This window comes from Molossus molossus, unplaced genomic scaffold, assembly GCF_014108415.1.
Source record: "Molossus molossus isolate mMolMol1 unplaced genomic scaffold, mMolMol1.p scaffold_m16_p_21, whole genome shotgun sequence".
NCBI lineage: Eukaryota > Metazoa > Chordata > Mammalia > Chiroptera > Molossidae > Molossus > Molossus molossus.
In genome coordinates, this window is record NW_023425357.1 from 28,775,705 (window position 1) to 28,803,282 (window position 27,578).

A 27,578-nucleotide genomic window follows, 5' to 3' on the forward strand; every position below is an offset into this window, starting at 1 on the left:
AAAAGTGAATCCAACAAAATGAAATAGAGAAATGGCAAGGTGAGGGATCATTTACTAGTCAAAGGACTATTCCTGCACGCTGAAGAATCATTTTTAAGAGCTGGAAATATGGACTTCCTTAATAAAAAGTTTTATTTTGAGATGACTGTAGATTTTCATGCAGTTATAAAGAATTAACAAAGAAAGATTCTGTGTTCCCTTTAGCTAGTTTCCCCCAATGATCATATCTTGCAAAGTGATAGTGCAATATCACAACCAGGATATTGGTATTGATCCAGTATAGATAAAGAACACGTGTATCCCTTCAAGTATTCCTCACACCTGCTTCTTATAGCAGCACCTCTTTCCTCCCTGCTCTTACCCCTCCTTCAACCCCGACAACCACTGATGAGTTCTCCTTCTCACTTAAGAGTGTTCTACAGTCTGGCCGGTGTGGTTCAGGGGTTGAGCATCGACTCATGCACTAGAGGTCACTGGTTGATTCCCGGTCAGGGCACATGCCCAGGTTGTGGGCCCGATCCCCAGTGGGAGGCATGCAGGAGGCAGCCAGACATTGTTCTCTCTCATCAATGTTTCTCTCTCTCTCTCTCCCTCTCACTTCCTCTCTCTCTAAAATCAATAAAGGGAAAAAAATTTTTTTTAAAGACAGGGTTCTACAAATAAAAGCATAAATTTTATAGCCTTTTAAAATGGGACTTCTATTTTTCCCACTCAAAATTACTCTCTGAAGGTTCACCCCAGTAGTTCATTCTTTTTTATGGCTGAGTAGTGTTCCATGGTGTGGATGTACCACATTTGCTTAGGCACTCTCGTGCTGAAAAGACATCCAGCTTGTTTCCAGTTTTCAGCTGTTGCACAGCAGCTGCTATGGACATGCACGCGCGGGCTTTGTATGCACTGCAGTTGGCAGTTCTCTGGGATCAGCGCAGAGGACACCTTTGCTGGGCGGCACGAGAGCTGCGTGTTTGCGTTTGACGAAACTGCCAAACTCTTTTCCAGAGTGGCTGTATCATTTGACGTTTCCACCAGCAAAGTACAAGTGACCCAGTTTCTCCACATCCTGGCCAGAATTTTGTGTTGTCAATATTTTTATTTTTTAAATTTTAGCCATTTTGAAAGGTGTGCAGTGATATCTCGTTGTGGTTTTAATGTGAATTTGCCCAGAGGATAATGATTTAGAGTGTTTTTTCACATGCTTAACTGCCATCTGTAGTCCTTATTTGGTAAGAATCATCTTGATTCCGTTTGCCCGTTGCATGTCTGGCCTGTAGACGGCCGCCTTCTCACTATGTCTTCTCGTGGCCTGTCCTGTGCACACAATGGAGAGAGCGAGTGAGCTCTGGAGTCTGTTCCTGCTCTTATAAGAACACAAATCTAATCAGATCAGGGTCCCACCCTAATGACCTCATTTAACTTAAATGACCTCCTTAAAGACCCTACAGTCACATTGGTGTTAGAGCTTTAACATGTGCATTTGTGTGTGTGTGGGGGGGGCACAATTCAGTCCATAATATCCATATTTTAACTGGATCGCTTTTTTTTTCACTGTTGACTATTGAGGGTTCTTTATGTATTGTTGATACTAGTCCTCTGTCAATTCTCAGCCCTCATCTTACTTTCCTTATCAACAACAATTACATTAGTTGATTGTTCTCCCCTCCTTGAAATATCTTCTTCCCATTCTCAGTTTTCCTTCTTCCTCCTCACCTCCTCAACCTGTCAAAGTCTGAGTGCCCCAGGGTCCAGTCATTGTTTCTCCATCTACAAAACCCTCACTGGTCCATCTCATGACTTTTAATTTACGGATGACTTAAAAATACATATCTGAAGCCTGGAACTATCAAACAAATAATGCCATATCTCTAGCTAAATGTTTAATGGCATCTCAACTTTATTATGTTCAAACACTGCATCTTTATATTTGTCTGCAACTCCTTGACCCCAGAGGTGATCTTCTCCATCTCATTTAATGCCAATTTTATGCCTCTGATAGATATTTAGACTAAACATCTTGGTGTTATTCTTGACTCCTCCTTTTGCAATCTACGTCAATCCATCAGCAAATTGTATTGCTTCTTCTGAAGCGTACTCATACTACAGCTACGATCATTGTGCCCGTGGCCAAGCCACCATGATCTATCAGCTGGGTTGGTGACATGGTCTCATGCATGGTCTCCTTGCTCCAGTCTTACCCTGATCCATCTCACTAAAGCATAAGTTAGCTCACACCATCCTTCTTCTAAACTTTCTGTTTTCCAATCTCACTCAGGTTGAAAAATAAAGAATTTTCAGAAAAATCCTCTATGACCTGACCACTAGTTTTCTCCCTGACTCCTTCTACCATTCTCCCTTGGCTCACTCTGCTCCGAACATATTGACCACTTCGCTGTTCCTTGAGCACACCAGTCACAGTTCCACTTCTGAGGGATCAGTTACTCTGGCTTTGCCCTCTGTTCAGATTTTTATTCAAATTTGAAGCCACTTTCTTAGTGAGCATTTAATGACCGCCCTATTTAAAATTTCCAATCTAACCCCACTCCTGCCTCAACTATATTGTCTTTACAACACTTACAAGCCTCTATCATACCATATATTTACTTACTTGTTTATTGTTTATCTCCCCAAGATAACTCAAGCTCCAAGGATGTAGATATTTTTGTCTATTTTGTTCCTCTCTCTTTCTCTCTCTGTCTCTATGTGTAGAAGACACAGTACAGTGTTACAATGTATGGGCTTAATAGTATTTGTATGAAATTATATGAGTCCCTTGGTCAAAGTAGCCATCAGAAAGCTTAGCGTAATTGCTCCTAGTTTGGTGTGTCGTATGCATCTCAGTAAATATACTAAAATTCTTCAGTAAATAAGTAGGAAGAGGGGAGATGGGGAAGAGGGAAAGTATGTGAGGAAGAGAGAATAAAAAGGTGGAAAAACTTTAGGAAAATTAAATAAAGGAAACCCAAGGAAAGAAAGTACATTATAGAAATAAAAATGAAAAGACTTTCTAATGGTGGAGGATTATCAGACACAGTGGAGCTTGCAAAACTGTATTATATAATTATTTGCTAAAATGGAATTGATCTGCACTCTTTTTAATGGTTTATACGTAGTCTGCCAAATGGAACAGAACTCTGTCAAACGGAAGAGAAATTAAACAAATCACCAGTCAATATCTTCTTCCAGTCTAAGAATATAACTTCTGCAACGTTATTTATTGCCTACATGCACCCTTGATTATTTAATGCACTCTGGGCAGCTGTGATTTCTCAGACAGCCGAATGAGTCAGTGCAGACAAAATGAATAAAATAATTTCAATATCACGAATTTCTTAGGACAATAAACAGAACAATCTTTTCTAATTATGTAAGTTTGGGGAATGCCTAATTAGACATAACATTTCAACTCAGTGAATTAACTGAGAAGAAATACATTTAATTAAACAGGTTGAAGCATTCAGATGCCAAAGAAATAAAATACTACCTTGTTCAGATTAACGAGCTAAGAGCAGAAATGTAGATCATGCTTGCAACAACTCCTTTAACAGCCTATAAAATGCACGTATACATTGTAGCACATCACATCCAATTTCAGGAAAAAGTAATACCAATGCACAGCACTGCTATGCATTCTTGCTAAGTTATTGACCTTTAAGGATAATTATTACCTAAATTATTCAGTCAGAAAAAGCAAGTCACCTACAAGGTTGGAGCAATCAGTTTGGCCCAGAACCTTCCACAGCAACATTCTATACCAGAAGGTAAAGGAGCATAGTCCACAGATTTCTGAGAGAAGGAAAATGTACCCAGGCTAAGTATTTTTTTTTTAAGTGGTAAGGCAACAGGCAGACATTCTCAAATTCAGAACTCTGAGAATAAAGCACACACAGCCCTTCGGGTGAAAAATGAAACCCTGCTTCAAAATGAAATACAGTCAACCAGAAGTTCATGAGAAAGGCCGCAGGAGCCAAGATGACCACCCCTCGGTGCAGAGTAAGACAGTGTACAAACTGGTGAAAGTCACAAAGCGTGACTCAAATCTGTTACAATCAGTTTCCAAAAAGATTAAATGTCATGTTACCTCATAATGCAGAAGCTCCACTCCTAGAAAGGCAAAAACATATGTTCACAAGAAAACATATACACAGATGTTCTTAGCAACATTATTCCTAATAGCCCTAAGGTGGAACTAATCCAAATGTCTATCAGTGGATAAATGGATAAACAAAATGTGGCCTATCCATTTGATGGAATATTATTTGGTCATAAAAAGTAATGAAGTATTGATACATGCTAAAATGTGGATAAACTTCGGCAATACCATACTAAGTAAAAGAAGCCAGTGCAGAGATCACTTATTCTGTGTCCTTCTATAGGAAGTGTCCGGAATATCAGGTCTGCAGAGATACAAAGTAGATCCATTGATTTACTAAGGTTGGGGTGGGGGTACCAAGGGAAGGGGGATGTCTGCTTAAATGGGCCCAAATTTTGGGGAGGGATAATGAAAATGTTCTAAAATTGATTGTGGTGATGGTTGCACAATTCTGTGTAATATACTAAAATAATCAAATATACTATAATCTAATTAGATTTCTAGTGTACTTTAAACAGGTGAATTGCAAGGTATGTGAATTTTATATCAATAGAGCTGTTACCCACTGAGACAAATAAATGTTAACTTGCAAGATTAACATAATTATAAAAAACTGTGATAAAGAAAACCTTGTTTTAAGCAGGAGAGCCTTCTGTCAGAGGCAATAAATAAGAATTCATGTTGGTAATATATTTTGCAAAGCAGAGATTCATTCATCTACTTAATACAGGTTTATCTAAAGAATAAGCAGTAAAGAATATGATCTAAACACTTGTTATGGTCATGTAATTTGCTAAACTAGCTACAACTAGCGTTTTTAAGATGAAAAATAAACTAAGCTAAGCATTAAAAGAGAGAGAGAGCTGCTACCAAACAATACAAAGTGAACCCAGCCACGTCTGGCTTAGCTCTGAGGCTACAGTATTCTCAAGTATGTGCCAACTCAGGAAATGCAACACTCTGGGGGAAACATTGAAAATATCAGCTACCTGACCATGCAATCCAAGAAGAAATAAATCAAAATAAACAGCATTCAAGGACAGAGAAAAGCTCTGATGATAAGACAAGTGGTTAACACCAAAAAGATAAATAAATAAACAACTACGCAAATAACAGCAAAAAATGGAAGGCGGGGAAGAAAAAGAAGAGAGGACAAGTGAGTGCCAATGTCCCCAGTTTTCAAATTAGATCAATCCTGCCTCACATTTTAAAATTAGTTTCATATAAAACCTGGTGACTCTATAACCTTGAAAAATTTCCATCAGTTTTTAAAAGTTTTGAGGAATCATTCCATTTGAATGTATATTTATCAGCTATATAAGTAATATAAAGTAATTCTTTCAGCTTCGTTTCAGTTCCTTCTTCCTCAATTTCAATGGATAAAGTTTGATAAATTTATTTCTAAATCTCTCCTATTTTTTTCTGTCTAGGGCCGTGGTTCTCAACCCGAAGCGATTCTGCACCCCAGCAGACATCTGGGAACTTCAGACGACGTATTTGGTTGTCACAGCTGGGGAAAGTTCTACCGGCATCTGCGGGGAAAGGCAGGAATACTGCTAAAGGCCCAGAAGAGCCCCAACCATAACAAAAAGAATCCGGTCCAAATGCCAAGGCTGGGAAACAATGCATTAGAGACACCTAGCAATGTCTGGAAGGGTACTCACTGGTATTAATCAGTATTCTGAGTTGTGTAACTCTTGGTAATTATTATACTCACTCTTTTCTTTGAGATTTCTGTATATCTTAAAGTTTTATAATAATTATGTATCAATTAAACATTAATGTTTAATATTTTTTAAAAAATGAATATATACATATAATTGTCCAGAAAGTATATTATTGTAGAATTATTAAGATTCCTAGTCTCAAAATAATGGACGTCTTTTGAAAGTGTTAGAAGGAACTTTTGTTCCCTTATATTTGTGAAATTTCTGAAATACAAATTATTAGTAACCCAAGTCATTTCTAAAGAACAGAAAACAGGGAGGGAGGGTGGGATGAGATTAACCAGAGAACTTCTATGCATATATGCATAACCAATGGACGCGGACAACAGTGTGAGGAAGGCAGGAGGGGGGTGGGCTTGGGAAGGAAGGGGTCAATGGGGAACAATGTATCTGTAATACATTCAACAATAAAGATAAGTTTAAAAAAATAAAAATAAAAGAACAGAAAACAAAACAGAGCAAAATAGGCCACAAAATATTTTTTTCTCCAAGAAAAAGGTGTTTCAGTTCTATAAAGGGAACTTGGTATTTCCTTGTTATTTAAAAAGGGAAAAGCAGAAAGTACTCATACTGACTAAAACCGTGTGCTTATTTGAAAGCACCTCTACTACCACAGGCCCAGGTGTGTCGATGAGAAATGGCTCAGCTGAAACCAGGTGCTCTTTGAAATACGTGAATGTTCCATCAGAGTAAGTCTTATAACCAACTCCTTTCATTAAAAGTATGCATTTGCATATCACTTAATGGCTTATACAATCAAAAACGTATTCTTCTCTGTCACAAACAATTCCCTAGCAACAGGTTTCTTGAAATGTGTATGATAGATCATCCTCCTTCTTTCACAAACTGCTATTTATTGATTATCTTTCATGTAACAGGTAATGTACTGGGTACCAGGAACACAATAATAAATGAACAACGGACCTGCTCTTGAGAGGCTTGAAAATAGTGAAAAGCCAGTATGAGAAATATATCTTTGTAATATGTTCAACATTCTTTGAAAGTGTAGGGCTAAGTATTCTAGAGACCAGTAGAAGTTCTCATGGAGGGAAAGGCTGGAATCTGAGTGACAGTTTCCACCAAGAGGACTGGGGAGATTTTGCAGGAGGGAAACCAGGGAGGAGGAAGTGAAGCCAGATGCTATCAGCGGTCCACGCATTTTCTCAGTGTGTGGGGCCTGCTGTGGGGTAATCCCTGTACTGTCTTCCTGGTGGATGTTCAGAAACTCGTAGCCCTGTGTGCCAACCCTGGGTTTCTACTCTCTCCCAAGCATGTGGGGAGAGGTGGAAGATACTCCCATAGGGTTGGCGTGCTCTCCGGGCATTTTTTACGCACGCTGAAGTGGAGGAATTGCCGGGCACCTCAAAAATGAAGATGCCCCGCTGCTCGCTGGAGAGCGAGTGGAAAGGAAAACACAGGAGAGAGCCCTCCTGGTTATAACCTACATACTTATACATGAAATTACTTATAACCTAATTCTGTCTTCATAAATAAATTAATTCATTAAGGGCACGATTTACTAAGTTTTATGCCTGTTTAAGCACAACTTGAAAGGCAGCTTAACACTCCTCTCTTGTATTTTAGGTAAAACGCCTAATGAGCCCTGGCCGGTTTAGCTCAGTAGCTGGAGCATCGGCCTGCAGTCCCGAGAGACCCGGGTTCGGTTCCGCTAAGGGCATGTACCTCAGTTGCAGTTTGCACCCAGCCCTGGTTGGGTCGTGTGGGTGGCAGCCACTCGATGTGTCCCTTTCACATCGATGTTTCTCTCTCTCTCTTCCTCTCTTTCCCTTCCACTCTATCTGAACAAAAAAGTAGAAAAATGTCCTTGGATGAGGATTAAAAAAAAAAAATGCCTAATGACGTTCTCAGTGACATTGGACATCACATAATAATAGCAGCAATACTAAATTTCAGAACCATTTTTTTTCCCCCCTATAAAAAAAGGACTTGGAAAAAAGACAGTATCAATTAATTAGGGGTAAGCTGGTGTCTGGTACCAGTAAGTCTTATACTCGATTTGGTTTATTTGTCCGGCTTTGTCAAGGCTTCTGTCTTTTCTCCTAGAAAAACAGGCTTAATATAAAATTTTCAACATCTCTGGTTTGTGTCATAAAACCAGAATATTTTTTCTATTCTCACCTTTCCATTTTACTTTTCAAATCTAAAAATCCCTCGCCTCCCTGAAGGGTACCAGTGTCCTCACTGTCGCCACGAAGGCTGCTGGCGCCCTGACTGGCGACGACGGTACCGGCACCGCACTGAAGCCAGGGCGCCAGCTCGGCTCACACCCGCGCAGCCTCAGTCCCGTCTGAATCGCACCAAACGCACCTCTCTCGCTGAGCCCCTTCCTGAAGCCCCTTGCCAACCACTGTCCAAGCCCCTAGCATTTTTCTTTGTCTTACATCAAAGGTTATTTTGTTGGTCTTCATGCTTTCATCTGGATCAGGAAGATTAAGTTATTTCTCAGCCTTAAATCCTTCAGTGTTCCAGTCCTAATGCCTTCTGGGTAATGTCCGCCTACCTGGCCTCTGTTTATAAGGCCCACCCAGCCCGATCCCATGGCTCGACGCCCCTACAGCTGCACAGTCTGTCTCACTTGGAAAGAAAAAAATGTGCCTAGGGCCTTTCCTCTGGTGGGGGGCGGGGGAGGGGAGTCCATGCAGAGAGGTCCATGGAGAGAAAAGGGGCATCCGTTTTTCTGCAGTCATTGCTCTTCTTACTGAGAACGTTTGTAAAATTGCCCTGGCGGGTTTGGCTCAGCGGTTAGAGCGTCGGCCTGCGGTCCAGAGAGACCCTGGTTCGGTTCCTGCTAAGGGCATGTACCTCGGTTGCAGATTGTCCCTGGCCCTGGTTGGGCGTGCAGGTGGCAGGCACTCGATGTGTCCCTTTCACGTTGATGTTTCTCTCTCTCTTCCTCTCTCTCCCACTCTATCTGAACAAAAAAATGGAAACATGTTCTCGGGTGAGGATCAAATAAATAAATAAATAAATAAATAAAATCCCTTCACACAGAAACAGTTCCACAGCCTCATGTGAGGGTGAGCCTCGACCCTAAAAGAGATGGAGACAGGAAGGCCAAGGAAAGCTCTCGGCTGCTGTTTCATTGCATCAGGTTAATTAGCAGCTCTCTGAATACTTCAACTATTTGTAAACTCTAATTCCTAATGTTGTTATCCTGCCTATATATCTCCTTGGCCACAAACATTTGATGTTCTAGTGTCCCAGCCTCAGCAGGCTGACACTTTGGACCAGATGATGTTTGTTGAGAGGCTGCCCTGTGCACTGAAGGGTATTTAGCAGCATTTCTGGCCTCGCCCTCTAGATGGCAGTAACATCAACCCCTCCCCCAACTGAGGCAGCCCAAAACGTCTCCAGATATTGCCAAGTGTGCACTGAGTGGGGAAATCCCCTTGGATGGAGAACCACTGCTCTATGTGAAAAGATGCTGTGTGCCTAAGCTCACGGCAGGAGTTTTCAAGAAAGAAACCCTAAGGGACTGAACTGGTGGTGCCCTCAATGGGAGCCGACCAGTTCCCCAGGGGCTGGGGCAAATGAAAATAAGGGAGGCGGAGGAAGCCAGCCAGGGCTCCGAAGGGTTAAGATCAGAGCCGGCAGCGAAAAGCGCACGTGATGCATAAAACCATGTCTCCATAGTCACACAAAGTTGTTGTACTGCCCTGGTGTGTCTGAGTTTATAACCTCATCTCTGCACATAATTTTTGGCTCCATGAAATATCCTATGTCGACTTCATGGGATCGTGTGAGGCCTACCGGAGGGACAGGAGTTAGACGATCAAGATTAGCGACGGTAGGTGCAATGGCAGACAGTTTTCTTTACAATGGAAATATAAATTTTTATAGCCCAGTATCATCTTTGCTTTTTAACTAAGCAACTTTGGCTGTGTATCCCCATAAATCCCCCGAACTGTCAGATCATCTCTTCCTCTGTTGAGCCCTAGAATAAAATTTTATTTTAGTGCATGCTTTTAAAGTAAATAAATATTTCTTCTATTTCCATTTTAAGTTTTGGGAAAACTAAAAGCTTAAATAATTAATGCATCAGTCTCTACAGAGCTAACTGATTTCAGAAAGCTTATAAATGGATGCTTATGCTCATTTCATTCCCTGCCGAAAATACATATTCTCTGTGCAACTGTATTTGAATTTTAAAATTCTGATTTAGTGTTAATTCATTGAATAGACACAACAGCATGTCCCACTGAGTTGGCGTAAACACGCACACACTGAAAAAAAAAATGAGATAAAAAACTGAAATATGTTTGATTATGCGGACATTTGATTCTACTTCTAATTTCACCCCAGGCCTAACAATAGGAAACTAACACACCTTGTTAACAACTTTGTATAGCTCAGGGGCTTTCCTATATGGATTGCAGCAGGAATTTAGGAATGCTGGAATGTGTGGACGAACCAACCACTGAGAGGTTCAGTGGTTTCATTCTCTCTCTGGGATCTTAAGAAGGTTTGCCATTCCAGCATTTTATTACAGAGCTTTGCACTTTAGGGAGGAATTTTATTTGTAGACTGATGAAAAGACTATTTCAGACACGACTTATGTATTTTCACAATAAAGGTCTGATTAATTGTGGTATGACAGAAATTTGACTCTTAAGTGACATCGCTTCCCTCAGATCTGCTCACCACACATCGCCACCACTTACTGTCTCCCCGGCAGAGCAGAGGCCCCAGTTTATAAGCTGCTTCGGAATGCGGCCGGCCTGTGTCAGTGATCACGATCTTAGTTACTGGAAGGTGCTCTTTATAAGAAAGGATTCCAGTGTCATTGGTCCTAAAAAACAGTAACAACAAAATTCTTAAATTCACCCTGATTAACACAATTATCAAATAAACAACAGGCCCTATTGCATTTCAATGTCAAGATGTTCCGAGATAAATTTGTGCACACAACAGTAGGCTCAAATTGCTCATCTGGGCATATAAAAATATGGCAACATCTTAATTTCTCTTGCAGACAGAATAGACTTGGTGATTTTTAAATTCAGTTGCCATTTTCTACCTTGAAATAGAATGGTTGACCCATTCACATTTAGTATGATTGATACAGCATTTTTAGATCTACCATTTTGATACTTGTTTCTTATTTTTTTCCCATGATAGTGTGTATTTCTGTCCCCTCTTTGCTGCTTCCTCTTGGTTTACACCACAATTTTATATTTAATTTTCTTTTCTTTATTCACCCTTTAGCTATATGTCTTATTGTATTTTAATATTTGCCTTATTGATTATAAAATGCATTCTTTTTTATTATTATTTTTTCCTTTATTGATTTTAGAGAGAGAGAAAGTGAGAGGGTGAGAGAGATAGAAACATTGATGAGAGAGAACATCACTTGGCCCCCCTCCTGCATGCCCTGCACTGGGGATCGGGCCCACAACCTGGGCATGTGTCCTGACCAGGAATCGAACTGGTGACCTCTTGGTGCAAGGTCGACACTCAACCACTGAGTCACACTGGCCGGACACAAAATGCACTCTTAATTTATGACAGTCTACTTAAATTTTGTGTTGTGTTACTTAATACGAAATGTCAGAAGCTTACCACGGGATAATTTCTTTAACACTTCCCACCAAACACACACATTCCTGTTCTTTGTGCTACTGCTGTAATCTATGCGAATCCAGATGTTATAAGCTTTATAATTCCAAAGTAAGATTTCATTTATTTTTTATTAAGAGAAGAATTTATATTTGCTGACATAGTCACAATTCCCAGTTTCTGTATTCCTCTCTGAAGGTCAGAGTTTCCATCCGGTGTTAGTTCTCTTAGCCTGCAGAGTACCTGCTAGTCTTTCTTACGGTGCAGCTCTGTGGGCAACTCACTCAGCATTCGTTTAATTCGAAAAGAACGTCATTTTACATTCATTTTGAACTATAACACACACACACACGTATATATAAGTATGTGTGTATGTGTGTATATATATTTTTTATTTTATTTTATTTTATTTTTTTAAATAGACTTCTAGGTTCACACTGCTTTTTCCTTCAGCACATTAAAGATATCATTCCGTGGCCTTCTGAAGGGAGGTCAGCCTTTGTTGGTATCCTTGCTCCCTGTAAGGAAGCTGTTGTACCAGATTTACCAACCTGGCCACTTCCAAAACATGTATCTTTATCATTAGATTTTAGTAATATGAACAATAACCCAAGATGTACTTTGCTCTATTTTTATTCTGCTAGATATCCTCTGAGAGTCTGGAACCTGTACACTGAAATCGTATTAGTTATCTATTATAACATAACGAATTACGCAAAAACTCAGTGACTTAAAACAGCACCATATGTGATCTACATCCTCATCGGGACTCTGGACATAGATTAAAGGGTCCTGCTCAGGGTCCCTCCCAAGGCTACAGTCAAAGTGTTGGTGAGGGCTGCAGCCATCTCAGTGCCTGACAAGGGAAGGATGCATTTCCAGGCTCATCAAAGCGGTCGTTGGCAGTATTTGTCAGTTGCTGGCCTGTTATTCACTGGCTTTTGGCTGAAGGCCACTTATGATTCTCTGCCACGTGGGCATCTCCCCAGGACAGATCACAACATGACAGTTTGCTTTACCAGAACAAGAAAACTAGAAGAGTCAAAGAGAGAGGCACAAGCAAATCGAAGTCAGTCCTTTGTGATCTAATCTCAGAAGAGATGTCTCATCACCTTTACCATATTCTATTCATTGGAAGCGAGTCACAAGGCCCAGGCGACCCTCAAGGAGAGAAGATGACACCACAATGTGAGTAACAGGCAGTGTGGATCCCGTCGGGGGCCATCTTGAAAGCTTGCTGCCACAGACGTTTATTAAACAAAATTGAAATATTTTCAGCCATTGGTTCATCAAATATATTTTTGCCTCTTTTTATTTCCTATCCTTCTTGCCCATTAAATCACTGATATGTTTCCAAAAGTCACAACGGTTTTGTTAATTTTTTTCAACCTTTTTGTTGTGTTTCCTATATTCTCCAGATTTAATAACTTCTATTAATCATCTTCAGGTTCATTGAAGATTTCTTCTTCGGTTTCCTGAGTTGAAGTCCATGCTGAGATTTTTTTTTCACTTCAGATGTTCTTTCCCATTCTAAAATTTATATTTGCTCCTTTAATATAGTTCTCATGTATCTGCTTAGCTTACCCTCTGTTCACTTGTCATTATTTTTATCTGTTTTGGGGCATGTTTATAAAAGTTGCTTTAAAGTTTTTGCCTGCTGCCCTGGCTGGTTTTGCTCAGTGGTTAGAGCGTTGGCCCACAGACCAGAGAGTCCCGGGTTCGGTTCCCGGTAAGGGCACGTACCTCAGTTGCAGTTTGTCTCTGGCCCCAATTGGAGTCGTGAGGGTGGCAACCAGTCAACGTGTCTCTCTAACATCGATGTTTCTCTCTCTCTCTCTCTCTCTCTTCTTCCCCCTCCCCCCTGCTCTATCTGAAGATAAATGCAAAAATGTCCTCGGGTGATGATTAAAAAAAAAAAAAAAAGTTTTTGCATGCTAATCAAACATACATCCCAGGGTCTGTTTCTAATAACTTTCTATTTTCTAAACTTTCGATCAAAGTTTACCCTTTTTTTGAATATGCAATAATTGTTACGTTGTTCTAGACATTATGGGTGGTACTGTAGAGACTCTGGATTCTGTTATTGTTCTGAAGATTTCATTTCTGTTTTAACAGGAGTTAAATCATAATCATATCGCAATAAATTGTGGATGTTTGGTTTTACATTTCACTAGGGTGGGCGCATGTCAGTTTTGCTCTTAGTTTCTGATCATAGTCTTTGCTGTAAAGACATACCTTTGTTATTTCTATGGAAAGTTGAGGAGTTTATAAAGCTCATCTCAATCAGTAAGACTTCAACTCCAAATTCCGTCCCCTCTGGTGTTGCTACTAAAATCTCTGTGTAGCTTGTTCACTTTTCCAGTTGTATCCTCTCTGCTTGGTTCCCAGAAATCTCCCCCATGCATGCACAGTTCAGGGCTCAGCCACGGACCTGAGGGGAGCTGATATGGTGGACCCCCCCCCCAGGACGTTTTCTCCTATTTGGGACTTCCATTCTCCCCTCAATATCCAGCATTCCGGCAGCCCACACTGTGCTCTGACACCTCTATCTCCAGCCCACTCCACATCTAGTACTCTCTTTGAGTTCTAGCCACCACATATCATGTGCTCTGATAGTTTCCTCAAAGAAGAGTATATAAACATACATCTCACCCACCTGCGTTCCTGTCTTCCAAGGGTCAAACCCTAGCAGTTTCTACCTACCTTTGGTTGTTCTCCACTTACTTCAAGTAGTTGGTTTTTTGTTTGTTTTTTAATCCTCACCCAGAGATATTTTTCCATTGATTTTTTTTTTTTTTTTTTTTAAGATAGAGTGGGAGGGAGGAAGGGAGAGACAGAGAGAGAAAGAACATTGATGTGTCTGAGAAGCATGTGGATTAGTTGCCTCCCACTCGATCCCAGTGGGGGCAGGGATTGAACCTGCAACTGAGGTGTGTGCCCTTGACTGGGGATCGAACCCAAAACTCTCTGGTCTGTGGGCCAGCACTCTAATCACTGAGCCAAACCTGCCAGGGTTCAATAGTTGTTTTTAGAAATAGTTTTTCTAGGATTATGAATGTTTTCTGGGGAAAGTTATTTCTAGGCAAGCTACATCACCATACGCAGAATTTAATATAAAAACCTTCAAAATGCTATGTTTGAAAATTATTTTTGATGAATAATATATTATGGAGATATTGGAGAGTTATTGGTGATTATGTTCATTTTTTTTCTTCTGTTAAGCATTACTATTCACATTTTAAAATACAATATTACTGTGTAGGTGTTTTTTATGAAGGTAGTGAGAATAAAGGGAGTACACATTTTTAAAAATTAGAGTTTGAGTGAGATAATATTCTTCATATCAAACATGTAACGGTAAAAGTACTTCATATCAAACTATCATGACACCACACAGATGCCTCCTTCTAGGGTATTCTCAAAGAATCTGTCTTTTGATATAACATAGTCTTGATGCTTGCCAAATAAACCAATGAAACATCATATGATTCAAAATGTGAGCTCAAATAACAATGACCTGATTACTGGAATTAATGTACATTCTGTAGCCAAATCAATCATATTTACAGCCAGATTGGCTATTAATTTTTTTTTTTTTTTTTTGGTACATGCCCCTAGCGGGAACCGAACCCGGGGCACTGAACCAAACCAGCCAAGGTGACTATTAATATTTTTAAAAATAATTATTATGTGCAGCCCCAGGTGCACAGCAATGTAACACACACACAGTATGTTGAAATGTGAACCTGGAAATTAAAAAATATTTTCACTTCACAAATAAAATCAATATACCACTCCAACTCTAGTAAAAAATATAATAAATGTATTTTTAAGTTTTCAAAGGAAAACATATACTTGACTTTTCTTCTGTTTAGAGACTATTTTAAGTTCAATTTTCAAATCCCTAAAATGTTACAGATTTCTTCTTTCAAAATATGATAAACAACTGAACTTTAGTTCTTTGTGACATGCTTTGTCCTTTAAACAAATAAAAAAGCTACATGTTTTTAATTGTGAAAAATTCTAAGTTTATATTTGTAAGGGTGATCTAGAGGTGACTTATTGAGGTGCTTTAGTAATTACTGGCTGTAAATATATTCTGAGAATACTAGAATGCTTAATCACACTTAATTTCAAAGAAAATGATAACTGACTTACAATGAAGAGGACACATGAAACACATGCCTCTTTCATCATATTACAAAAATAAAATGTACATGACTGAACAGTCCATTAGAAAATAAATGGAAATAAAAAGACACTGATCTTAACATTTAGGACTTTGACTGATTGTAACACATTTCATCAAAACAGACCTTCACCTAATTTTTTTACTGCACTAATGCGTTCAGTATCTACGTATTTTGAGTGATCCATTAAAAAAAATAATAAACTCTGTTTTGCAAAAAGACATCACATGGAAATCACCATTCACTTCGGTCCGCATCGCAATTGCAGTGATACTGAGGATCAGCGCAGGCCCCCTGCAGTCCACACGCACACTTCTGAGGGTCAGGCACAGAACCTCCCCAGTACGTCTGTGTTTCATTGGTTCTTCCAACCCACCAGCTCAGAGGGCTTCCATCTGAAAGACAAATGCATGAAACATGGCCTCCGCTTCACACCCCACTGCCTTCCATCCCCGTACAATGCCCCTCCTTCCCAAAGCCTTAAAACAGAAAAAATAATAATAATAATGATGGAGAAAGACAAAGATTGATGGAATGTAGTGATAGTCAAAACATTGTAATTGATGCCATTTCTTGAAAAAAAAAAGCTTTTAAAAAATATTTTATTATTTAAAATTAAATGATTGATGTATTTTTCTTTGAGTAGAAAAGACACCAGCAATTCCTATTTCAGTCAGGCATGAGAGGAAAAATGTATTGAGAGCAGTTCACATATGCAATTTCTTAGAAAACAAATTTTGAAACAAGTTGGCATAAAAAAATAGAGACCAGAGTAATTAGCATGTCAGAAATAAAATTGATTTGAGAGAATAAAATGCCCATTGGAACATTATAGAATGTTACGTAAAGTCAGTGATTTATCTCAATATATGTATTGGCTAAAACAGCGTAACTGTCTATGAAACATTGGATGTGGTATGGTACTTCTTTGTCATGATTTAATATTTATTTGGAAGTATGTGTTTTTTCTTTCATTCAATGGCTTGGCTATTTATTTGGAGACTACAGAGTAATACTGAAAGATCTTATGCCTGAGGCAAATACTACATTCAAAAACAAAGTTTCCCTTAAACCAAATGCACTTCTTTCTATGATGAATGCTCAGCTACCAGCTCCTCAGAGTTAAAACTAAACCTGATGTCAAGGAACTAGAGCAAAGACTAGACAGAACAGTTAGGTACGATTTCGAGAAAAGGAGGTAAAGCGTGAGGGCAACTCTCCTTTGAAAAAGAGAGAGAGAGAGAAGTTGTAGTCATTGGAGAATTGGGGCATGAGAAGAATGTGAGATCAAATGTCAGCTTGTTCGAAGGTGCTTGATCATTTTTCTGTTGACTTTCAAACCTTTGAAGTTATCATCAGCCCCACTAAAAATCTGGAACTTTTACTAATTGCTCCCTTACTTACAAATGCCAATGCTCATTATAACTTACTGTTACAGTGGGAACTCAGCGGATGCTGGCAGCCTGTCTCCCAGCATTACTGTGCATGTGAGATCAGCCAAGCCAACAACAAGCAGTCAGCAAAAGCTTGTGTCGTGCATAAAGACATGAATTATCAAGATTCTTCATTTTTTAAAACTGCATAGTTAATGCCTCAACAGAAGGTGGAACCTATTCGAAACCTTGACCAGCTATATCTGAATATACTGCTTAAAAGATTCTGTGTTCATAGACTAAAGAGAAAATACATCATCATTCCTAAAGAGTGAATACTATTTTTACTTCTATGTTCACAAAGTAGAAACCACTGAACGTTCAGTGGTACCAAACACCTTTGGTTCCATTCAAACTTTTAAAAAAATTATCCTAAAGAATTTAAGTGTAAGAGAAGATTCAGAAAATGAAAATTAAAAAAGATCATGACCATGGTAGAACATTCCACTTCCCATAGTTAAAATCTCAAGTGGTTTGTGTGTTCACATGGAGTGTCCGGCTAATGTCGGCAGAACCACAGCTCGCTGAGAACACATTCCATAGTCAGTCCACTTCGTCCTTCCATGATGAGGTGCCGTTGTTACTTGACACTCGCCATTGCTTCAAGAGCTGAAACCCCACCTCAAATCCATTCAACATGAATTCCAGGGTCATGGACCTGACAAAAATCTGTGTGTTTAACAGTTACCGTCCCCTGTTCCACAGCGTTCTGGACTGCACTACTTTCTGTACTAGTGGCTCTCACATCTGGCTGAACCGCTGGCCATGAAGGTGGGGGTCCTTCCACTCCCTGTCATCTCTTTCACTGTGTGGTGCTTGCTCAGTAACCCCTTGGGGATTTTGTTTCCTGGTTCTTTTAGAGTTTGACTCATTTGTCACTTGAATGGTTGTCTTTCCTCTGGTCTTCCTTTTTTAGTTAAGCCACTTCATTCATTTTGTTTGATAGCATTTATTTACCCCTCTATAAGCGTGGTTCTCATTCTCTTAGAATGCACTTCCAAATTTGCTTATCTGTGTTTTATGTTCCAAGATCAGTATTTTGCAACAAGGAACAATCCACTGTAAACTGGTTATGTGGACTATGACTATGATAGACCAGAGAGCTGGGAACGAGAGGACCGCACTTCCTGTACCTTGTACGTGTTTGTACCCAATCTTCACTGCACCATGAGGTTGGTACTACTGGCCACATTTCAGAGAAGAGAAAAAAGAAACTGAGAAAGACCCCTCCATCCAAGTTCTATTCCTAATCAATGAGAGACCTGAACTTGAACTTAGATCTCTCCCCACCTTTGAGCCCTATGTTCTTGGCACTACAACTATCTGATGGCGAGTCCAAAATGGGATTGAGGCTTCAGGAGGATAATATTTCAGAGACTAGTAAAATGGAGTAAAAGACCAAATAAGATTTATAAAAAAAGGGGGAAGAGGAAGGAGGAAAAGGAGGAGGAGGGGGTTGAACTTAGGCAAGGGGAAGAAAACCTGGTTGTATTAAATGAATAGAGCGTAAATACAAGAGGTGCTTAATTGGAAACAAAAGGCTTAAATGTCATACCAAGAGCTCAACATTTTTCAGCATGATCCATATGACATGATAATCACATACGGAACACATTTCTTCTAAAATTCTTGTCACTCTATCTGGAACTCTAACCTTCCTTACGACGACAAACAGGAGTAAACATCAACAAATCGGCTTCATTGAGCTGGTGTCTTAATCTTCACTAACGTCTAAAGAAAAATACACCTGCCGGAATATTTCTGCTAGGAAGCAGTGTGGGGAGCGGCACGAGGCTGCATCAGCAGAGGGGTCCAGAACAGGCAGCTCTGTGTCCAGACAGAAGAGTCTGTGTTGGACAGACAGGGGACAGGAAGGCATTGAAGCTTCTTAGATAGAAAAGGCTCGTGATGGCTGCAGTGTTTCTTAAACGTTAATATTTTTCACCCAGCCAGTGAGGCTCAGTGATTGAGCATCAATCCATGCACCAAGAGGTCACCGGTTCGATTCCCGGTCAGGGCACATGCCCAGGTTGTGGGCCCGATCCCCAGTGGGGGGCATGCAGGAGGCGGCCAATCAGTGTTCTCTCTCATCAATGTTTCTCTCTCTCTCTCCCCCTCTCCCTTTCTCTCTCTCTAAAAATTAATAAAGAAAAAAAACACTTTTTTTTTAAGTTAATATTTTTTCATAAAGATCAAGATTGTGGATTATACATTGGATGCTTAGAAGGTATGGAGTGGAGCAAGCTAGGAGGCCAGTTGAAATCTCTTGCAGTAACTGTGAGAATTAGGGCACGAACTAGAATAAAGCAGAACCGGTAGGACCTGAGATGTTCTCACATGATGAGATGTTCTAACGGCAGAAAACACAAACCCAGAAACGGAACTGAGGAGCAGGCTGGTTATTAAAAGTAGAATACAAGAAAGAGTTAAGATGGTTTTCCGATTCCTACTTGAGCTACTAAATAAGCTGGGTTTCCAGCAGCCTATTTTAATTTTCAATTATACCCAGAGGCTCACTGTCAACAATCCCTGAAAAAGAGTCACACAGAATACTCACTTTCAGAAAACTAAGTCTTATTTTTATTAGCTCTTCTCCACGATAAAACAAACCGTATGTGTCGCTTGCCCTTTCTAAGGGTAAATACTGAATTCACCGAGTATCAGAATGAAGTCCTTTTCTGTGCAGTCATCAGATTAAGGCCAAGAAGGGACACCAAAGGCAATCAAGGCTTTGAACAAAGCTCAGTGTAAATTGACCTTGTTCTTTTCTTCAGGCAATAGAACCTCTGTGGCTTCCAGACTGTGACATGTTTGCTGAATATACAGGGAGATACACCCTCAGCGGTTATATGCCAGCAACCCGGCAGAATTCAAGTCCTCAGGAGCTGGTGGAGTGAAGCGCACCGTGCAATCTGTGTAAGGAGACAGACGCCTCGGTTTACTTACCTTGTTTATTTACAAGCCGTGACTTCTTGCAATAGTAGGTCAGCTCCTGTTCACAGTGCTCCGCATGGTTAATTGTGGCCTGGAGTTGCTCCAGGCTGGCCACGTACTCAAAAAACCCAGCATATGGGTTCTCCAGATTAGTATTTCTCACTCTTGTTAACTCAGAGCCATTGTGCTGTATGATGGTCCATGCAGTTTCTTGGATGCAGAAATGGGGGAAGAAAGAGAGGAGACCATCACTAGTCTGCAAAAGTTAAAATAAATAAAGAAAATCAAAATCACCTTTTATCTGAGTCAAATGTTTCTAGTCATAAACCTCTCTGAGAGGTAGAATCAACACAAATGGACTCTTAAAATTTAATTTAAAAATATGGAAATTGTTTTTTTAATTATGGTAAAGTGATTCTATTCTCTGAAATGTATATGTTTGCCATCCATTTGCACTGATTTTATTTTACTTCTTCATATAATTTAGCCAGACAATATTTATGGTGAAAAAATATTAAGAAAGCTGATTATTAAATTTTCGTGGTATATTTTCCTTCAGGAAAGAAAAAAAGTACTGCCCACCATAATTGTAAAACGTTATGGAATGTTGATACACCCTAAATTCAGAGATGTTACAATGTGAAAAAAATAGCACATCTCAGAACTTGTAAAATATTTTGAATTACATAATGTAAGCAATGACTTGTGTAGTCTTAAAAATCATTTGTGTTACCTGCAAAAAAGAAGTCAAAATGTGATGGCTTGTGTTTATTTATTTATATATATATATATATATATATATATATATATATATCTCCTCAGACAACATTCAATTATGAGTATATATTTCATTTTAAATCAAATTGGGAATATTCATTTGGTATCATGTGATCTGCAAAGTTATGCAATGCAACAGGAAGTTACTCTTTTGAACTAAACACATCTGAGTCAGCACCAGTAACTCAACTGACACAAAAAACAACAGGGCTATCACTATTAACACCTGAAAATGTCTGCAAACATTTCCGTCATACTGATTAGCAGAAGTGTTTAGATGAGATAAAAACCCTACATTGTTTATAACAGGAGATAGGCATAATGTGTCTATCCTTCAACTTTTCCAGCAAGACTTCATATTCTATTTGCTGTGATATATGCAGGCACGAGGACAGATTAATCAAAAGTTCTCTGATTTAATAGGGAAGAAACAGATTGGAAGTTGTCAAAACCCTGGTATATATGTGCTGTTAAGTCACATAACTCTCTATACTCCAGAGGAATATTCCAAATTAGAGAAGAACAGTAGGTAGAATTCACTGTCCCCTATCCCTTCGTTTAGCTAACATATTCACAGGGTTCAACAATCGAGCCAAGATAAAAAGGTACGCTTAGAAATTGCACGCCCAACCCTCTCCTAGTCATCCGAAGTTTGAACAGAGAGGCCTGCTAAATAAATGGCATAGGACACAGATTTGACAGCCTTATTGCCTTCTATGTGTGGATCATTATTTTCCTCTGAAACAACAGCTGTTACTTTTATTTCTGCCTTGCGTTTTGGCTCACTCTAGAGCTTTATCAGTAAAACACTTTCCTGGAGGAGGACATGATATATAAGGTAATGAAATTAATTATGGATGGCCAGACAGCTGTATGCAGAAACCTTGCGGAGGTCTGAGTGGCAGCTTTGGTATGGATCTGTGCCCTTAAGAAAGTCAGGGGAGATCTGAGTTTCCATTTCCAGGTTTGGAAAACAGTCTCAGAATTCAGCAAGCAACAGAGTAGGTCTGAGGGTGTATCATTTTGGCCAACTCAACCTCAGCTGTTAGAAGTTGAAGATTATTAACGAGGCAAATCTGTTACCCTCGCCTCTGCTGGACTCGGCTTTTATTGTTCAGCAAAACGATTCATCTTTTCTCGTGGTGATCAAAGGCATGCCTGAAGAAGCTCACTGGGCTGAGCCGCTGCCAAAGGAGCAGAACAATAAACCTGCCTGAAACCTTTGTCACGACGCCTTTTTGGGTCACGCTGAGAAGGACTTCCCTGTAGTTTAGTATCCACTGGGTCACAATTAACACATGATTTCGAAAGGTCTTTTAAGTTGCCGTGAGAGATTCCAGGTCACACTGCCTGGCATCTGTTATAGGGCAGCTCATATCGATGTGTCCTTCGGAAATTCTAAATTTCAACAGAATGATCGTTCCTGTAAGAGATTTTATTTTCTAGTAAAAAAAAAAAAATGCTACAATGTAGGAAGTTAACCAGATGCCGTCCTCATTAGACAATCTAGATTTCCAGGGCAAGGCAGAGGCAATAAAATCATCACCACAGATCCTGAGCCATGGAAATGGGAGCCCCACCTCGTATGGACTTTCCCAGCAGGGGAATCTCTCAGACCTTCTGATTTACAGCCTCTTTATCGCTCTTTCAGGCAACAGTGTGTTATCTGATGTTTCTACAAACACCTGTTTAGAAATCACAACTGTAAAAACACATCGACTTCACAAGTCAGTACTTTGTGACTTATTCATTGGCCTTTCCCACTCGTCTGGAAGCCCTCGGAGAGGAGTGATGGCTTCTGATTTGCTAACCAGTGTCTCCAGCACACAGCACAGGGGCGGGGCACATGCGCAGGAGAAGGCATTAGAGAAATGAGGAAAGAAACTGACGAATGAATAAAGACAGTGCCTTGTCCAGACTAGAACACAACCTTCCGGGTGGTCTGATTCTGATTCGATGGTGGCTCGGACACTTCCATTGTCTTTCCGCCGCTTCATAACTCTGAACTGAAGGTAACTGAGACTGCAAAAACAGTAAGTCGGAAGTTGTGACGGATCTGAGTTGCTGCCCTACTTACAAGTTATCCTGACCCACGTACAAAGTGTATCTATCTATTTATCTATTTGTAGATGGATATAGGCGATAAAGATACAGATATATATACTAATAGACACAGGAGATCTCTGGATCAAGGAACGTTCTCTCCCAGAGTCTTAGCAGCATCCATTCTTGACACCCCAATTTTCCATGGCCCATACAATGAGTGCTAAGATGCCCCAACATGCTGGAGCTGCACAGGAGAGGAACCCCAAAATTATGAGATGCGAAGCTTTCAGAGAATGGCTGGCACCTACCTGTTCTCCCCTCCATAAAGCGGGAAAGTAGGGAGGACACACATCCTTGGGTTTCTATCACTCTTAGAATGTACACAAATGCTGCTCAGGGAGATGAGTCTCCAGAGAAATTCACCAGCTCTCACTTCCAAGACATGTTAACATTCAGTTACCCTTTCACCCAGGCTTTCAGATGTTTTTTTCTTAGAAAGCAAGTTTCCTTGCAACACACGATCTTTGTCTACAGACAAGGAAATTCTGCCTGGTAGAAAGGGTTTACTGACTCCCTCCTCCAGTTCGGAAGAAGCCAGTGCATCTCCCTCTGCACGTCCATTTCGATATTCCTGATCTGTATTTATGTCTGCTCTTTGGAATCCCCTCGGAACTAGCTACACCATCTTCCCCGTTTCCTCATCGGCAACGTGTCAAACAAAATCTTTAAAATGTGTTTTTTTTAGCTTTTATTTTTTATTTATTTATTTATTTTATCCTCACCTGAGGACACTTTTTCATTCTTTGTTCAGATAGAGCAGGAGGGAGAGAGAGAGAGAGAGAGAGAAACATCAATGTGAAAGGGACACATTGAGTGGCTGCCACCCGCACGACCAACCAGGGCCGGGGACAAACTGCAACCGAGGTATGTGCCCTTAGCGGGAACCGAACCCAGGTCTCTCCGGACCGCAGGCCGACACTCTAACCGCTGAGCCAAACCGGCCAGGGCTTTAGCTTTTATTTTTATGTCCTGTGTAAGAGCCATGATTTCTTTCTTTCTTTTCTTTCTTTCTTTTTTTAAATTATTCTTTACCCAATGCAGAGAGAGCTGGTCAAGTAAGGAGACACAGACAAATGAGTGAGGAGAGAGAGCTGAAATAGGCAGAAAATCTATTAACTTTAATAAATACACTAAAAAAAGACTGAAAGGCAGTTTGGGTCTACTGGTGTCTCTCTCCCTGAGGAGATTTCCAATCAGATGAATTATATGTAAAGCAACTGAAGAATGAAGAGTTCACTTTAGGCTGACTTCTACTTTTGAGCACGGTGACAGTGTGGACAGTGTGGAGGGAAAACCTGCTGTTTAAGCAACACGGGTGCAGGCCCGTCCCTTCGTGCCTAAGAGCGCAGGTGAGAGAGGCCGCAGACAGCAAGCGCAGGTAGCAAGTGCTGCGTCAAGGAAAGAATGTTCTGGAGCGAAATGATGTAAGCAAGGCTGCATCTGAATAATGATGGTGAGTTATTAACTCTCATAGCTATTAAGAAGGCCTTTATGATTGAAATCCCTGAAGTAAGAGTAATTTTATTGTAAGTACCGTGCTCTCCGGCTTCTCACGGAATGGTCTCAGGAGCCCCGATCGCAGAATCACGCGGGGAGCTTGTTAATAAAGCAGAGACCCGGATCCCAGGCTCCAAACTTCCTGACTCAGTGAAACTCAAGCCAGGAGCAGCCTTGGCAGCAGTACAGGGGAAAGGGTGACGTTAAGCCACCCAATTATCCTTTTCACGGAAGTCTGAAATCCACGGCCCCAGCTCTCGTCCCTTTCCCCCCTGAAACAATCCTTATGCAAAGTTTGATAATGAGAAACTTCTTGAATATAGAACTATTTCATTACAGATAAAGCATTGGTTTTAGTGGAGCAAAAAGGTCCTCTACATTTCAGTAGCGACAGACACTTGGATTCACATTATCCCGACCAATTATTTAAAAATGATCGTTAGAATACTCTGGAAAGAATTTTCTTTTTTTAAATTGAGGTTATTGGGGTGACACTGGTTAACAAATCATACAGGATTCAGGTGCACAGTTCTACAACACATCATCTGTGCACTGGATTGTGTGTGCCCCACCCCAAGGAAAGAATTTTCAGACTTTAACCTAGATTAGGAAAATGTCCATCGTAAAGAGATTATCTTCGTGTTGTTTAGGATGTGATGTTTAAAGGTCTTGAAATACACGTGAGGTCACAAGAACTGAGCCACCGGAGGAGGACTCTCCCCTGGCTATTCCGTCACCATGGTCTTGGACTCTCTGGTCTCCAAAACTGAGACATAACTGTCTATTGTTTATAAACTACCTAATCTGGTATTCTGTTATCCTGAATGGGCCAAGACAGTGTCCTCAATGGATGTTAGAGTAAACAGAAGCCACCTAATTGCATTATATAAAAAAATCTCTAGACACAGTCTCTTAGTAATTTCCCCCAAAATCTCTTTCCCAGGTTTTACCTCCATCTGCGGTTTTTAGAATCACACACGAACACCAAGGAGCTGTGGCTCCATATTCAACTGCCCTCTCCGTATCTCATCTGAATGTGGGGCAGGCGCCCCGACCTCAAAACCCGTGAAACTGAGCTCCTGGTCCTCCTCCCTAAGCCTTTTCTGGCAGCTGCCCAAGACAGCAATGTGGTGTTATTTTTGGATTCTTTTGTTTGTTTTCTCACACTTTACATGTATTCAAAGGGAAAATCGAACCTCCTTCCTTCAAATGCATCAATATCACCCAGGGCAAGCCACCGTCACCTGCTCTCACCTGGACTCCTGCATTTCTTGAACTGGTCTCCAAAGAGTTTTCCTAAAACTTTTGATAGATAGATAGATAGATAGATAGATAGATAGATAGATAGATGGATGAATACATAGATACATAGCTAGCTATTGACCTATATAGATAGAAATAGCTATACATATACATATACATACACAAAGGTGGGGAAAAGTAGGTTTAGAGTTGTTTGTATGGAAAATAATAAAACAATTAATAAATAATAATATGAGAATAAATTGTGTTTTGCATACTCACAACTGTAAACCTATTTTTTCCAATTTCTGTATATATTTTATACTGTGTGTGTATACCCATGACATGGATATATATATATATACATATATATATATATACATATATATATATATACATATATATATATACATATATATATATATATACATATATATACATATATATACATATATATATACATATACATATATATATACATATATATACATATATATATACATATATATATATATGGTTTCCTAGTTTCTTCCCAACAATTATGATCCTCTTAAAGGAAATCAGATTGTATCCACCATTGCTTAAAACTTTCCAGTGTCCTCTCCTGTCAGTCAGAGCAATCCGGGCCCCATGCTCCCCCTCTCACCCCCCGGACTGCCCCGCCCTACCAGGCTCCCCCACTCTCCTACTACTTGCCATTCTCAGCCACACGGGACTTGTTGCTGGTTTCTGAACACCCCTGGGCAGACCACCCCTCTCAGGACTTACCAGTTGCTGTTTCCTTTGCGTAGAAGGCTCTTTCCCCAGATAGCCACTGTCTGATTTTAAGTAGTAAATCCCCCTTTCAACACTTTCAATTTAACATTTCCTTTCTCTGTTTGTCTTGCTCCATAAAACTGACGTTTTGACACACTGCTGCCCAACATAAACTGTCTGAGGTGATGGGAGGGGTGGCTGTGGAGCAGCTAGAACGTGGCCAGTGAGGCTGAAGAACTGTAATCTTATTCTAATGAATTCATTTAAACTTGTAAAATTTATTTCAATTCATTTAGTTTTATTCATTTTAATTAAATGTGAATCTACATAGGCATTTGTTGACTGATGGCTACCATATTGGATGGCCCAGTTCATCTAGAATGCGTTCCTTTGCGTGTGATGATGAGGGAATCAAGATCCCTTTTACAGCATCCATACCGTTTGCCCCAGCACCACTGGTTGTAAAGGGATCTTGACCCCTTTTATTTGGTCTGTTTGTCCTTGTGCCAATCACACACGGCTTGACTCAGCCTATCAGTGTAATGTCTTCATATTTGGCAGAGTTGAGTCCTTCAACTTCAAGATTAATTTGATTCCTCTTCTTCTCTCAAATCCGCTGATACATTTTAGAAATTGTTTGCTCGTTTTCACCTAAATAATTACATCCACCAGCAAACTAACACCCTGCTGGAATTTTAATTTAGGTTTGCCCTGAATCAATGACTACTCGGGAAAAATTGATATATATACATATACCATATTGAGTTTTCTAATCAATGAAAATGTTATATATACTTCTCCATTTATTTAGGCTTTTAGTTGATCTCAAGATCATTTTATCCTTATCTGTGTAGAAGCCTTCATCATCTTTCATTAGATTCATACCATGTATTTGAGATTTCTGATGCTATTAAAAATAGAATCTAAAATTTTTTTTTCTAATTGCTTATTGCTGGTGTGAAGAAATCAATTGATTTTTATATGAACTTATATCCAGTAACCATGCTAAATTTTAGTAGTTTATCTGTAGATTGTTTGGAATAGTCTCAGCACAGAACATGGTCATCTACAAACAATGAGAATCTTAGTTCTTCCTTTCCAGCACTTACATCTTTCATTCATTTCTCCTGGTTTACTGCACCGACTAGGACTCTGATACAATGGAGAACAAAGTATTAATAGCAGGCATCCTTGAGTGAATGCTGGTAACAGGGTAAACTTTCAATATTTCACCATAAACTGTGTTATATGC

The 27,578-nt window shown here is 39.9% G+C and overlaps 1 protein-coding gene across 7 annotated transcripts in view; it reads right to left on the bottom strand.

The window, feature by feature from the left end:
- CNTNAP4 (contactin associated protein family member 4) overlaps positions 1-27,578 on the bottom strand; it is a 253,729-nt gene that overhangs the window by 41,022 nt on the left and 185,129 nt on the right. For all 7 annotated transcript variants that reach the window (XM_036274253.1, XM_036274254.1, XM_036274257.1 and 4 more), the window contains 3 exons: positions 19,961-20,158; positions 15,820-15,976; positions 10,497-10,624 (listed from right to left, as the gene is read on the bottom strand). In XM_036274253.1, coding sequence (XP_036130146.1) covers positions 10,497-10,624; positions 15,820-15,976; positions 19,961-20,158 — 483 coding nt within the window. The remainder of the gene's footprint in view (positions 1-10,496; positions 10,625-15,819; positions 15,977-19,960; positions 20,159-27,578) is intronic.